The sequence below is a fragment of the Hypanus sabinus genome, chromosome 11 (assembly GCF_030144855.1).
Source record: "Hypanus sabinus isolate sHypSab1 chromosome 11, sHypSab1.hap1, whole genome shotgun sequence".
Lineage (NCBI taxonomy): Eukaryota > Metazoa > Chordata > Chondrichthyes > Myliobatiformes > Dasyatidae > Hypanus > Hypanus sabinus.
Genome location: NC_082716.1, coordinates 73,258,543 through 73,274,712, shown reverse-complemented (window position 1 = coordinate 73,274,712; position 16,170 = coordinate 73,258,543). Strand labels below are relative to the sequence as shown.

The 16,170-nt window shown below is 41.4% G+C and overlaps 1 protein-coding gene across 4 annotated transcripts in view; it reads right to left on the bottom strand.

Moving 5' to 3' along the window:
- LOC132402111 (potassium channel subfamily T member 2) overlaps nucleotides 1-16,170 on the bottom strand; it is an 884,531-nt gene that overhangs the window by 325,842 nt on the left and 542,519 nt on the right. For all 4 annotated transcript variants that reach the window (XM_059984711.1, XM_059984712.1, XM_059984713.1 and 1 more), the window contains one exon: nucleotides 16,047-16,158. In XM_059984711.1, the coding sequence (XP_059840694.1) occupies nucleotides 16,047-16,158 (112 nt within the window). The remainder of the gene's footprint in view (nucleotides 1-16,046; nucleotides 16,159-16,170) is intronic.

Genomic DNA, 16,170 nt, shown 5'->3' with positions numbered 1-16,170 from the left:
TTTTGAATTGGAGCAGGACAAACTACAAGAATATTAGGCAGGAGCCAGGTGAAGTTAATTGGGAAAAGCTGTTTTTCCAACACGTGAAGGGTGTTTAAAGAATGACTGCAAAGAGTACAGGGCAGGTATGTTCCAGTCAGAAGCCAGGACAAGGATGGCAAGGTAAGAGAACCTTGGATTTTGAGGCAGGTATTGAATTTAGTCAAGAAAGAAAAGGATCTTCAGAAATGTTTCATATTTATCTCTTAAATTGTAAGTAATTTTTTCAAGTGGAATACAGCCATAAATTTCCTTCTTCCAACGATCTGTACTTAAGTATGTATCCGATTTCCAAGTAACTGCAATAGCCTTTTTGAAAATTTGGCACCCTTATTTACAAAAGACAGGATTAAATATATAGGTGCTCCGAAGATGAAATAATTGGTTAGTTGGGGAAATAAATAAATATATATACTAAAGTTATTACGAACTCCATGGAGCATGTGGGGATCTTCCGATATCCAGGCACTCTTTCTTTCTTTCTTTCTTTCTTTTTTATATAGGGATGTTAGGGGGGAGGGGTTAAGGGGAGTGGGTAGGGTATATATATTTTTTTTCTCTCATATATTTTCTTTTATTTCTGTAATTATTTGAAAACTTAATTAAAAAAAGTTTAAAAAAAAGAAAGAAAAGGAGACATATGTAACGCTTAGGAAGCAGGAATCAAACAGCCCTTGAGGATTATAAAGATGCCAGAAAAGAACTCAAGAAGGGAATTAGGAAAGCCTGAAGGGACAAAAAAGGTCCTTGGGAAGTGGAAGTAAAGAGAATCTCATGTGTTCTCTACATGCATCAGCAGTGAGAGGATAACAAGAGAGAGGGTGGAACTGCTCATGGATAAAGGGGGAAACATTTGCTTGGATGCTGAGGATGTGGGTGAGGTCCTTAATGATAACTTTACATCAAAATTTACCAATGCTGAGGCTATGGAGGATAGGGAGATCAATGTATTAATTATGCTAGGGCTTTTCAATGTAATGGAGGGGGGAATGTTGAGCCTCTTAAACAGCATAGATGTAGCTAGGTCCCCAGAGTCTGATACCACAGGTTATTGAAGAGATTGCTGGGGCCTTGACCAGTAATATTATGCCTTCTCTAGCCACAGGTAAGGTCCTAGCAGTCTGGCAAGTAGCTAATTTTTTTCCAGAATTCAAAGAATGCGATCTGCTTACTGTCATGTGGTTGCTTTCCAAACACTGGGTAACTATGTAGGAAGATTTTATATCAATGGATCCTTCCAAGGCTCCACTTTTGAGAAGTTCTACGTCAGCAGTCACTGCTTCATAGATAAATCACTTGTTTACACTGATCATATTCTTGTTGCATGAAGGAGGCAGCAATTAATGAGCTGCAGTACACCTCACAGGTGTTCATAGAAACAAAGGCAAAATAACAATATTAATGTATTTTATAAATGATAAAGCCTGAATAACAACACTCCGCTGGCAGAGACATGAATGGTAAGCAGAAGTGGGGCAAATAGAGTACCCAACCTTTTATCCATGTCATGCAACATACTCCCTTTTTATCAGCCATGGAAGAGCTGGTACATTTATATCTGCCACTTCTGTAGTAACTCCATATGTCTTTCTATTTTGCATCTCATTACATTTCATTTTTACCCAGACTACTTCCTCTTGTCTCCCAACTCAGCCAAAGCAATTGTCATTTATAATGGAGCTGCATAAATCTGCACAATATTTGCAATCTATCTTTAGAAGAAACACATTCCCTTAAGGGATTGATAGTATGAAGGACAGTGCTTCAGCAGGTAGGAATGTGACACATCCAAAGAGCACTTCCTAATAAATTTAGAGACCAGTTTTGGAAAAGATTGAAGAAATAGAAAAGGAAACATTTATTGAGCATTGGTATGGACATTTTAAAATGCAAATTGTAAATTGGATTTGATTAATCTGATCACGCGGAAGTAATGCTGAAACTCATATGAGGTTGTACGTGTAGCCTTCAACAAGATACTATATAGCAAAACTAAATTCCCTGGAACTAAAGATATAAAAGCAGTAAGGATCCAGAACTGGATAAAGGAGAAAAGGCCGTAACACCATAGGACATAGGAGTAGAATCAGGCCATTAGGTCCATTGAGTCTACTCTGCTCTTCCACCATAACTGATTTATTGCTTCTTTCAACCCTATTCTCCTGCCTTCTCCCCATAATCTTTGTCATTCTCACTAATCAAGAACCTATCAGACTCCACTTGAGATATACCCAGTGTCTTAGCCTTTACAGCTGTATGTGGCAATGAATTCCATAGTTTCACCACCCTTTAGCTAAAGAAATGTCCTTCCATTCTGAGGCTGTGCCTTCTGGTCCTAGACTCCCCCACTGTAGGTAACATCCTCTCCACATCCACTCTATTAAGGCCTTTCAATATTTAATAGTTTTCAATGAGATCGCTCCTCCTTCTTCTAAACTCCAGTGAGTACATCCCAAAGCTACCAAATGCTTCTCATACATTAATCCTTTTGTGCCTGGGATCATTTTTGTGAACCTCCTCAGGACCCTCTCCAATACCTCTTAGATAAGAGGCCCAAAACTACTCTCAATCCTCTTTGTGGTCAAACTAATGCCTCATAAAGCGTTAGCATTCCATTATTGGTTTTATATTCTAGTCCTCTAGAAATCAGTGCTAAGGAGTGCCATAAGAGATAGTGTTCCAAAACATTTTTGCTCTTTCTCTTTTAAAAGTTCAGTCATTCTGAACAATCCACTCAATAGTCTTTTGGGATAACTTGCTCCATTCCACCCTAGATTTTAAATGACTTTTGGATACTTAGATATGATGGTATCTTAATTTTGCTAGTTGCTGTGCACCAGTTTCTTCCAGGCTGATGGGTGGAATGATTTTTCTGTGTCCATTATGTTCAAAGAGTATAGGAGGCTCAACTCCTTGCCTGTATGCACTATAACTGCGGATAGTTCCGGGAGAAGCATAGATCTAACCGTGTGATGGTTAGTATTGTAGGATATCAGAAACTTTCTAAAGGAAAGCTTTCGCTATAAGTGGTGTGAAGACCTCAGCTCACCTAACTGCAGCAATGACCACAAAGACATGGGAGGCAAGCACCTCACTTCACTGAAGTTCCAATGGACAATGTGGTGGCAGAAGGATGTATGGGGCAAGGATGAAAGCAAATGAATCCTCTCCACTCTCTCCCATAGAAAGCAGAAGACCTGACCTCCAAATGAACATACTTCTGATCCATTGATGCTTTCGAAAGCATCCACTGATGTCTTCTACAGCTGACTTGCCAGGAAATGTTTGTGCCTTGAAGGTGTATTTGAGCAGGCTTTCCTTCCACCGTTCTCTAGGTCAAAAGCTACACTATTCTGCAGATACATGTGCAAATTCCATTGCTGTATCTATTCAATCATGTTTTGCCAATTGACCACACTGCTGCCTGAAGTGGCCTGCAGGTGTCTCATATACATCAGGGCGACAATCTAATCTCCCACTATCATTGAGCATGCTAGGAATGGCTGCTTTTACCCAGCAATTAATTCTTCATTTCAGTTTGCCACACCATTGTATCTTTATGCTTGAGTGGGATTGCCGCGAAAAAAAATTGAGTCAAATGACAAAGATATGGTGTTTGGAGGTGGCGTGAGCCTTAATTCTCTTCTTGTTAATTATATGAAAAAAAATCAACGCGCATTCTCAGTGCAACTGGAAGGCAAACCATTTTTCATAATTTTTAACCAAATGCTTGGAATTTCTGTGGAAAATCCCCAGGACTGGAGCTCAAAATATCCTCTCATTTTATTTAAGAAATAGGATAAAGCTAGTCTTCATTAAAGCTCTACAATCATTCTATCATTGACTGCCACTAATATCCCCATCCACTCCACTCCAGTAAAACTCCTTGACCCTCCAACTCTGGCCTCGTACGGACTATTTCACTATTGACATCCATATATGACTTTAATATATAAAAAGGCATAAATAAATATTAACACACACAAAATGCTGGTGGAACACAGCAGGCCAGGCAGCATCTATAGGGAGAAGCACTGTCGACGTTTCGGGCCGAGACCCTTCGTCAGGACTAATCGAAAGGAAAGATAGTAAGAGATTTGAAAGTAGTGGGGGAAAGTAGTAGAGCTGGAGAAGGGAAAGAATCATGGGACGGGAGGCCTCAGGAGAAAGAAAGGTGGGGGTGAGCACCAGAGGGAGATGGCAAACAAGTAAATATGTCAGGGATAGGGTAAGAAGGGGAGGAGGGGCATTAACGGAAGTTAGAGAAGTCAATGTTCATGCCATCAAGTTGGAGGCTACCCAGCCGGTATATAAGGTGTTCCTCCAACCTGAGTTTGGATTCATTTTGACAACAGAGGAGGCCATGGATAGACATATCAGAATGGGAATGGGACGTGGAATTAAAATGTGTGGCCACTTGGAGATCCTGCTTTTTCTGGCGGACCGAACATAGGCGTTCAGCGAAACGGTCTCCCAGTCTGCGTCGGGTCTCACCAATATATAAAAGGCCACACCGGGAGCACTGGACGCAGTATACCACACCAGCCTCACCTGCCTCACCTGGATACCACACCAGCCTCACCTGGATGGACTGTCTGGGGCCCTGAATGGTGGTGAGGGAGGAAGTGTAAGGGCAGGGGTAGCACTTGTTCCATTTACAAGGATAAGTACCAGGAGGAAGATCGGTGGGAAGGGATGGGGGGGACGAGTGGACAAGGGAGTCGTGTAGGGAGCGATCCCTGCGAAAAGCAGAAAGGGGCGGGAGGGAAAAATGTGTCTGGTAGTGGGATCCCGTTGGAGGTGGCGGAAGTTACGGAGGATTATACGTTGGACCTGGAGGCTGGTGGGGTGGTAGGTAAGGACAAGGGGAACCCTATCCCGAGTGGGGTGGCGGGTGGATGGGGTGAGGGAAGATGTGCGGGAAATGGGAGAGATGCATTTGAGAGCAGAGTTGATGGTGGACGAAGGGAAGCCCCTTTGTTTAAAAAAGGAAGACATCTCCCTCGTCCTGGAATGAAAAGCCTCATCCTGAGAGCAGATGCGGCGGAGACGGAGGAATTGTGAGAATGGGATAGCCTTTTTGCAAGAGACAGGGTGGGAAGAGGAATAGTCCAGGTAGCTGTGAGAGTCTGTAGGCTTATAGTAGATATCAGTAGATAGGTCGTCTCCAGAGATGGAGACAGAAAGATCAAGAAAGGGGAGGGAGGTGTCGGAAATGGACGAAGTAAATTTGAGGGCAGGGTGAAAGTTGGAGGCAAAGTTAATGAAGTCGACGAGCTCAGCATGTGTGCAGGAGGCAGCGCCAATACAGTCATAGATGTAGCAAAGGAAAAGAGGGGAAAGTAAATAAGTACATATTGTTGCTTTGGTATAATTTTCTCTAAGTATACATGAATAGTTAACCTACTTAATATAAAATAACATACTCAACTCAGCATAATGTAATTCTAAAGGACTAATAGAAAGTGACATCTAGTTATGCTCAAAGAAGAAAATGAATAAAAATATTTCAATTCATATGGAACATATGCCCAAGCAAAATGTCATAAATAACACAAAAAATAATCAAATATGATAAAATTAAATGATGGTCTGTCAGCTCAATATACAATAGGCAAGGCCTGTAGATGTATAAAAATACAGGCAGTCTCCATGACGACACTGTCTACTTCCACTGACAAAATCGATAAGTGTAATCTTTAACATGTTATCTATGTGATTTTAAAAATAGCAAATAAAATTAAAATCTTTTATCAATGTATTCTCTGCCTGTTTGATCGAGAAATGACTGCACAGGCGCGAGGATGTCAGTGAGTTAGACTGGTGGGAAGAGGATAGAAGGCAATCATTTTTTTTTGGAGGTTTGATCGAAGAACGACTGCACAAGCGCATGGACGTCAGCGAGTTAGATCAGTGCGAAGAGTTTAAAAGAAGACAGCTTTATAGAGCGGGCACCAGAGGAGCGGGTGACAGAATAACGGTAGACAGAGTAGGAGGGCTTTGGCGATAACAGATCAAGGCGAAGTAGATTGCCTGTTTAGAACAGAAACAGGAAATATGTCTCTGAGGCCGATGTTCTGTGCTGGGTGTCAGATAAGTCCGGGAGACTCCCAGCCTCCTGGAAGTCCACATCTGCGCCAGGTGTGTCAAGCTGCAGTTCCTTAGGGACCACGTTAGGGAACTGGAGATGCAGCTTGATGACCTTTGTCTGGTCAGGGAAAGTGAGGAGATGATAGAGAGGAGCTATAGGCAAGTAGTCGCACCGTGGCCTTGAGAGACAGTTAAGGGTAACAGTCAGGAGAGGGAAGGGCAAGGGTCAGATACTAGACAGTACCCCTGTGGCTGTCCCCTAACAATAAATACTCCTGTTTGGGTAATTTTTTAGAGGGACAGCCTGCCTGGGGGAAGCAAAAGCTGCCATGTTTCTTGCACAGAGTCAGACCCTGTGGGCTCAGAAGGGTAGGGAAAGGAAGAAGGCAGCAGTAATTGGGTCCTCTATAGTTAGAGGGTCAGACAGGCAAAACTGTGGACGGTTGGGATGGTTGTTGGCCTCCCAGGTGCCAGGGTCCGGGATATCCTGAAGTACGAAAGTGAACAGCCAGAGGTCATGGTGCATATTGATACCAACAACATAAATAGGAAAAGAGAAGCAGTCCTGAAAACAGACTATAGGGAGTTAGGAAGGAAGCTGAGAAGCAGGACCTCAACGGTAGTAATCTTGGGATTACTGCCTGTGCCACGCAACAGTGAGTATAGGAATAGAGTGAAGTGGAGGATAAGTGCATGGCTGAGGGATTGGAGCAGGGGGCAGGGATTCAGGTTTCTGGGTCACTGGGACCATTTTGGGGCAGGCGTGACCAGTGCAAAAAGGACGGATTGCACTTGAATCTGAGGGGGACCAATATCCTGGCAGGGAGGTTTGCTAAGGCTTTTGGGGAGAGTTTAACCTATAATTCCTGGGGGGTGGAAACTAAACTGAAAAGATGGAGGAAGAGGCTGTTGGCTTACAAATAGAGAAAGCTTGGAGACAGTGCAAGAGGGAGGATAGGCAGGTGATAGAGAAGGGATGTGCTAAGACCGATGGTTTGAGATGTGTCTATTTTAATACAAGAAGCATCATGAACGAAGCAGATGAGTTTAGAGTGTGGATCAGTACTTGGCTATGATGTTGTGGCCATTACAGATACTTGGATGGTGTTACATGTCCAGCAACAATGAATATAGAATTGAGTCATGTTTTATAAACAAACATAAACATTTATTAAATTCTGCTCAACAAAAACGAAAAGTAAACATTAAATGACTAACTTAACCAGGTTAACTGTTATAAGGCAACTTAGAAAACAGCCAAACTCTGAAATAGTTCTTAAAGTGGTAAATTCGAACACAATCTTAAGGTGGTAAGTTCAAAAGTCCAAGTGACTTATACAGTCAGTAAGGAGAGACTTTACTGCAAAAAGTTCACCGAAGAAAATGACGAATCTGCTGATCACAGTCGAGAGATGTCTTGTCCAAAGGATTCATGATGAAGGAAATAAAAATGGCTTAAAGAAACTGACCTTTATCTTGGCAGATGTACACTGCACAAACCTTCCTGCTCTTACAGGCAGGGGTTATCTCAGATGCAGATCACTATTTCTGAATGAAGATTCAATATCCTGTATTAAACCGCCGAACGACACCAGCTTTACTCAATCCTTCGGGTTCCCATACCTTAGTAAGGTCTTCACTCTCCAATACTTAGACTTTAAAATTAAATCAAAGATACACCAAACAAAACTGGCAATGATTGGCGAAACTGCCGGCACAATGATTCTGTACCTTACAGTAGAAAGTAAAACTCCACTTTAAAACAAAACTGCATCATCAGACAAACACGCAGCATAACGGAGTAACTGACAAACTAAACGACGAATCAACTGCTTAACAACAGGGGTTTCCCTGTTGAGAACATGTCATCACGTGACCTCACACTGCCGGGAAAATTACATCACCCACCATCACAAGACCATTTAATCATGCTCACAAGATAATCAATTACATCATGGTTATAAGACAGTCACAAGATACCCACAGGGTATGTAACAGATGGCTCAGGGGTAGAAATGGTTACTTAGAGTACCAGGCTTTAGATGTTTCAGAAAGGACAGGGAGAGAGGCAAAAGAGGTGGGGACGTGGCACTGCTGATCAGAGACAGTGTCACAGCTGCAGAAAAGGAGGAAGTCATGGAGGGATTGTCTACTCAGTCTCTGTGGGTGGACGTTAGAAACAGGAAGGGGTCAATAATTCTACTGGGCATTTTTAATAGACCAACCAATAGTAACAGGGACATCGAGGAACAGATGGGGAGACAGATTCTGGAAAGGTGTAATAATAACAGGGTTGTTGTGGTGGAGATGGTAATTTCCCAAATATTGACTGACATCTCCCTAGAACAAGGGATTTAGATGGGCTGGAGTTTGTTAGGTGCGTTCAGGAAGGTTTCCTTATGCAATATATAGATAAGCCTACAAGAGGAGAGGCAGTATTTGATCTGGTATCGGGAAATGAACCTGGTCAGATGTCAGGATTTTCAGTGGGACAGCATTTTGGACACAGTGATCACAATTCTATCTCCTTTACCATAGCATTGGACAGGGATAGGAACAGACAAGTTAGGAAAGCATTTGATTGGAGTATGGGGAAAGATGAAGCTATCAGGCAAGAACTTGGAAGTTTAAGTTGCAAACTGATGTTCCCAGGCAGAAATGTGACAAATGTTCAGGAGATATTTGTGTGGGATTCTGCACAGGTATGTTCCAATGAGACCAGGAAAGGATGGTAGGGTACAGGAACCATGGGGTACAAAGGCTGTTGAAAATCTAGTCAAGAAGAAAAGGTTCAAAAAACTAGGTAATGTTAGAGATCTAGAAGATTATAAGGCTAGCAGGAAGTAGCTTAAGAATGAAATTAGGAGAGCCAGAAGGGGCCATGAAAAGGCCTTGGCAAGCAGGATTGGAACCAGAGGAGATAGCAGAGATACTTCATGAATTCTTTACTTCAGTATTCACTATGGAAAAGGATCTTGGCTATTGTAGGGATGACTTACAGCGGATTGAAAAGCTTGACCATATAGACATTAAGAAAGAGGATGTGCTGGAGCTTTTGGAAAGCATCAAATTGAATAAGCCTCCAGGACTGGATGAGATGTACCCAGGCTACTGTTGGATGTGAGGGAGTAGATTGCTGAGCCTCTGGCGATGATCATTAATGGGGACGGGAGAGATTCTGGAGGATTGGAGGGTTGCAGATGTTGTTCACTTATTCAAGAAAGGGAATAGAGATAGCTCAATAAATTATAGAGAGTGAGCCTTACTTCAGTGGTTGGTAAGTTGATGGAAAAGTTCCTGAAGGGCAGGATTTAGGAACACTTGGAGAGGCATAATATGATTAGAAATAGTCAGCTTGGCTTTGTCAAAGGCAGGTCATGCCTTATGAGCTTGTTTGAATTTATTCAGGATGTGAAGAAACACATTGATGAAAGTAGAGCAGTAGATGTAGTGTATATTGATTTCAACAAGGCATTTGATAAGGCTAATTGAGAAAGTATGGATGCATGGGATACAAGGGGACCTTGCATTATGGATCAAGAATTGGCTTGCTCACAGATGACAAAGAGTGGTTGTAGATGGGTCATAGTCTGCATGGAGGTCGGTGACCAGTGGTGTGCCTCCAGGATCTGTTCTGGGACCTCTTCGTGATTTTTATAAATGACCTGCATGAGGAAGTGGAGGGATGGGTTAGCAACATTTTCTGATGACACCAAGGTTGGGGGTGTTGTGGATAATATGGAGGGCTGTCAGAGGTTACAGCAGGCTATCGATAGGACGAAAAACTGAGCTGAGAAGTAGCAGATGGAGTTCAACCCATATAGTGTGAGGTTGCTCATTTTGGTAGGTCAAGTACGAGGGGTAATTGATAAGTTTGTGGCCTAAGATAGAAGGAGTCAATTTTAGAAAACCTAGCATTTTTATTTTTCCTACATTTACACACTTAGCCCAGCCATCGTGGACCATACAGATCCCTTCTTTGCAGAAGTCGGCGCCTTGGACCTCCAGAAGTGGTCCATAGCAGGGGTGATTGATAAGTTTGTGGCCTAAGGTAGAAGGAGATGTTATTAACTTCAAACTTTCTGCATAATCACTCAGAGTCAAATTGCATATGCATGTAACGAGAGCTGTATAACTCATCTCCTTCTACCTTTGGCCACAAACTTATCAATCACCCCTGCTGTGGACCACTTCTGCAAGGAAGGGATTCGTATGCTCCACGGCCACTGGACTAAATGTGTAAATGTAGGAGGGGACTCTGTTGAAAAATAAATGTGCTAGGTTTCTAAAATTGGCTCCTTCTACCTTTGGCCACAAACTTATCAATCACTTCACATATAATGGTAGAATATAGTATTAATGGTAAGACTCGTGGCAGTTTGGAGGATCAGAGGGATTTTGGGTTCTGAATCCACAGGACACTCAAAGTGGCTGCGCAGTTTGACTCTGTGGTTAAGAAGGCATACGGAGCATTGAAGTTTATCAACCGTGGGATTGAGTTCAAGAGCCAAGAGATAAAGTTACAGCTATACAGGACCCTGGTCACACCCCACTTGGAGTACTGTGCTCAGTTCTGGTCACCTCACTACAGGAGGGATGTGGAAACCATAGAAAAGGAGCAGAGTGGATTTACAAGGATGTTGCCTGGATTGGGGAGCATGTCTTATGAGAATAGGTTGAGTGAACTTGTCCCTATCTCCTTGGACCATCGGAGATTGAGAGGTGACCTGATAGAGGTGTATAAGACGATTAGAGGCATTGATCGTGTGGATAGTCAGAGGCTTTTTCCCAGGGCTGAAATGGCTAACACGAGAGGGCACAGTTTTAAGGTGCTTGAAAGGGGATTTCAGGGGTAAGTTTTTTTACGCAGAGACTGGTGAGTGCGTGGAATGGGCTGCCAGCAACAGTGGTGCAGGCAGATACAATAGCGTCTTTTAAGAGACTCCTGGGCAGGTACATGGAGCTTAGAAAAATAGAGGGCTATGGGTAACACTAGTTAATTCCTAAAGTAAGTACATGTTCAGCGCAGCATTGTGGGCTGAAGGGCCTGTATTTTAATATAGGTTTTCTTTCTTTCTATGTTTCTATGATTAAATGTAGACATTAGATATCCTGAACTTATATGAAATTGTTTGATTCAATTATTCAGGAATCATTTTGAGTACTAGCTAGTTATAAAATTAATATAAAAGAACATAATACTCTAAAACTGTAATATGCAGTCTAAAATATCATTAATAAATATAAAATTGTACTTGTTTTCATATTTTGTGCAAATCAGTGACTAGTGATAAGTTGCAAATATCTCCTTATCTATGTTATACACAGCTGCTTAGTATAGAATTACAGCTTTACGATCAATCCAGATTTCCATACAAACCAGAATTCACACAAAACCTCAGCCCCTAATCTAAAAAGTGGAAGAGGCATCTATATCTGACTTTTTTCAGCATTGTAGTTATTGGTGAAAGAATTGGAGCAGCAGAAAATTCATGCAAACCTTAAAAATGTCATGGACAAAATGTCAAAATGTTTATTTGCCTGTCTGTTTTTAGGTTGATAAACCTTAATTTTAATCTTGTTCTAGTACAGTACAGTAGTCCATTACAATCAAGGCATTCATATTGCAAAATATAATTTACATAATTGCTGCTCCACTTTAACCAAACTGTTTTCTAATTGTCGTTAAATAGTTTTACTATAAACTGAGTATCAAACCTCAATGGATTATCGATTTCCACTTCAAGTTTATTGTGATTCAACTGCATACATGTATACCACCAAACGAAACAACATTCCTCTCAACCGACGCGCACAACACGTAAAATAACATTACAATAAATAAACCATTAAATAATAGAACTTAATCCAGAAGATTTCCATTTACCATGAGGTTTATTTACTACACAAGTTAAAAAGTAAATAGTACAATGCTGTTGGCACTTCATCAATGATTAGGTTTGAGAGGTGGCAGGGAGCTCAGTAGTCTCATGGCCTGGGTGAAGAAGCTGTTTTTCATTCTAACAATCCTTGTCTTGATGCTCCAGTGGATCATGCCTGATGGTAGGGGGTGAAAGAGGCTGGAGCACAGATAGGGCGGGGAATCACTGAGAATGCTAGGAGGCTCTGCGTACATAGCACTCCTGATAAATATCTCACATGGATGGAAGAGAGACCAAAATGATCCTCTCAGCACCTCTTGCGATCCTTTGTAGGGTCATGTGGAAAAATTTCCCTGCAAATTCTATGGAAGACAGTATTGAAGCTATTACTATTATTTAGAATATGGTACAGTTTAAAGACAGTTGAAGGTTAAGGGTGGAAAGAATTCAGATCAACCATTGCCAATTCTTCATTAACAATGTATTCTGAATATACTTCAGTAACGTTTGTAATGATAGACATTTTCAGGAGTATTGTAATCAAGATAGCTTACATGTTTGGCATCTCTAAAAGCAATGATCACTTATTCAGCTTTTAATAGTGGAGTTTAGAAAAGTTAAGTTGGGAGAACACATAACTGTTCTCATTGGTTGATTAGTGGAGCAAAGAGTAAATAGTTACATATTCCTGGGCACTAACATCTGGATGGCCTGTCCTGCGTCCTGCATATTAAATGCAATCAGAAATCCTTCACTTACTGAGAAGCTTAAAAGGATTTGGCAAGTCACTAAATAGTCTAACTTCTACAGATGCAATGTTGAAAGTAAACTGACTGGTTGCATTATGGACTGGTAAGGCAATTCCAATGCAAGAGAATGCAAGAGGCTGAGAGTGACGTGGACACAGGTGGATCCATCACAGGTCTAACCCTTCCCACCAATGACAGCATCTATAGGATGTGATGCCTCCAGAATGCAGCATTGATCATCACAGATCCCCGCCATCTGGGTCAGACCCTCTTCTCACTGCAGAAACCTGAAGTCCCATACCACCAGGTTCAGGAATAACTACTGTCCTCAACCATCAAATTTTGAACCCTATCCAAAAGCACTAAATCTATTGCAGCAATGGAACACTATGGACCATCTCTTACACTACCTTGGACTTAACTCTGATTGTGCCTTTGACTTCTTTTGCACTAAAGTTTTCCTTTTGCAATCTTTTTTTCCACCACTGGTGTGCTCTATATGTTTTATATTCTGTGTTGTCTGTACCTATCTGCATGTAATATTGCTGCATGCAAGATTTTCATAGTAATGTAACCTACTGTACATGTTCACCTGACAATAAATTCGAAGACTTTTGCTGCTAAGCATAGAACAATTTTGTTTACCATAAGACTCTTTAGACTATTACCAGCTAGGTCAGAAGAAATTGGATTTTCCACTTCATTGTTGGTGTAAGAGATTGGATGGAAAATTGTGCTAAGTGCTCCTGATCTATCCAGTACTTATGCATGGGCACTGAAGAAGAAAATGGTTTGAGAATTCAATTTATGCACTGACCTAAACACTTTTTCCTTATATTACAACAGTGACTAGTATTCAATGTACTTCAAGTAGCTGTAGTAATTTGGAACGTTCTTAGAATTTTTAGGCACATTTTTTTTTGGTATTTGAAGATCTCTCATAAAGTAATTAGAACCTAATGAATATTAATAGGTATACAACAGCAGATATTTTATTCTGATCCAGAGGAGCCATTCTGTTCCAAATTCCCTTCTTCATTAGTTACCCTTTCACTTTACTGGTGACAATATTGTTAGTAGGTGGTCTGAACATCTTGCTTGCCTGGGAATCAATTCCCACTGTTGTGAGTCTACTTGTGAGATAATAAGACCCAGGGCTGTAATAATGACACTCAATTGTGACATGAACAGCTATCCAAGCCTTCTGTACATGTATTTCTTTAATCTCTCCACAGGTAGATCTAATTAATACAAGCTGAGGCAAGGCGTGTTTGAATTGCTAAGCTGAATGTAAGGTGAATGTACAGAGAAGTAATGATTGGATTCACTTGGTTCAATCATTGCAACATATCACCACATAATGGTAAAATAAATAGGCTTTGCTATCCAACAGCAGTGAGTCAGTTTGCCTGACTGGTGTAGACCAACTAAAATCTCTATATTTTGTCTCACAACCTAGAATTGCCCCTGCTTCATAACTATCAGGTGCCTGTTTGTATAAGCTACTGTTTCTAAGAGCCAGACTGCTTGGTTTAGGTCAGGGATGGTGCCAAAATGAAATTCTGCTGAATTCATTTATGGGCATTCCAAATGCACTAAGAGTTTCAAATGTCATCTATGATTTGACATCACTTTAAGTGTAAAGCATCATCTAATAGCCTTCACAAAATGCTGGTAGAACACAGCAGGCCAGGCAGCATCTATAGGGAGAAGCACTATCGATGTTTCGGTCCGAGACCTTTGTCAGGAAGGGTCTTGTCCCAAAATGTCAACAGTGCTTCTCTCTATAGATGCTGCCTGGCCTGCTGTGTTCCACCAGCATTTTCTGTGTGTTGTTGTTTGTATTTCCAGCATCTGCAGATTTCCTTGTGTTTGCTCTTTAAATTCACTACTGCAAAGCCTCTGCCAGTGATGCCTACACTGAAGAAGTTTAAATCTTCTCTTCGACAGGAATTCAGTGAAACCCTCTCTCGCTGCTCCCCATCTATAATTCCTTTGGCCCTTCAACTTTTAGATCATATTTTGACCCAGACCCACTATTACAGCCATGTATTCTTCCTTGGAACGTGTCTCCGCCGCCAACTGACTCCAGTTGGCTTCAGGATCCATTTTCGAGCTTCTCAATTTGGACCTTCTGAGGATCCCAGGTACTCACATTTAATTGACTCTGCCTCCCGTTGTTTCTCCCGTCGAGCTCTGAGGGTGACACTCTCCGCCATGAGAAGGTACCTGGTGTCCCTAGCACAATCCCTTCCACGCCTCCGGGACACATTTTTCTCAGTTTGCAATGGACCTGTCCGTTATTTCATCCTCCATCGGATCTAAAGTCCTGACGAAGGGTCTCGGTCCGAAACGTCGACAGTGCTTCTCACTATAGATGCTGCCTGGCCTGCTGTGTTCCACCAGCATTTTGTGTGTGTTGTTACTTGAATTTCCAGCATCTACAGGTTTTCTTGTGTTTGATCTAATAGCCTTCCATATTTTTACATTACCAGACATTATTGGCTGCAAGAAAGACCATCTCTCTTGGATCATCTGCAAATGCATACCCATAACCTAATACCTTTGCCTTCTTTTACATGGGTTTCTGAGGGATGTCCTCTGGCTTTTCCTATAACTGAACTTCTTTCAATTGCAAAAGTGTGGCAGATTCCCCAAATAATATTCTTAAGGCTTCTTCACAAAGTATTTGTTCCAGATGATATGAGGTCAAGTGGAAACACAGGGCAGTACAAATTGCTGGATGACTTGTGGAGTATGGCAGGGGAATTGGGGGGCGGGGGGGGGGTGTGGGGCAGCATTGGTTTGGGAGGAATGAGTGAATCACACATGAGCCTTATTTATTCAAGATAATTTCTTTCACCTGTACCTCAGCATGGAGAAGTTTGTATCATATCCATTGTGCACTTTACTCAGGACATTCACACAGAAATCTGCTGCCTTCCACAGACAACTGCAACTTCAGTACAAAACAAAGACAATAATGCCATGGTTTTCAAAGTAATTATAGCAGCAAATGTTTGGTTCCTTCAAAGACATTTGAAGGAAGAGGTAATTGCAAAACCTTGCAATGTTCTCCCTCCTGCTATGTGGTCCCTGGTATCTGCTGCAAATATTTTATTCTTCTTAAATTGTTGATATATGCATTGTCATTTGATTTGGAAATGTGAAGGTATAATAATACTGTCAAAAACATTAAAATATCAGAAAATATCGGCATTTCAAACTACATTCATTTCAATTATTTGTTTCACAAAACAAATGAGGATATAGAAAATATCCTTACCTTCTCAAGTTTAGACAAAGCCAGTGAATAGCAATCCTTGGCCCTGAACTGCATAAATCTCATATTGGCTGGATGTGTCAATTCTGTGATAATACTGAGACTGGAGAATAACCTACATAAAGGG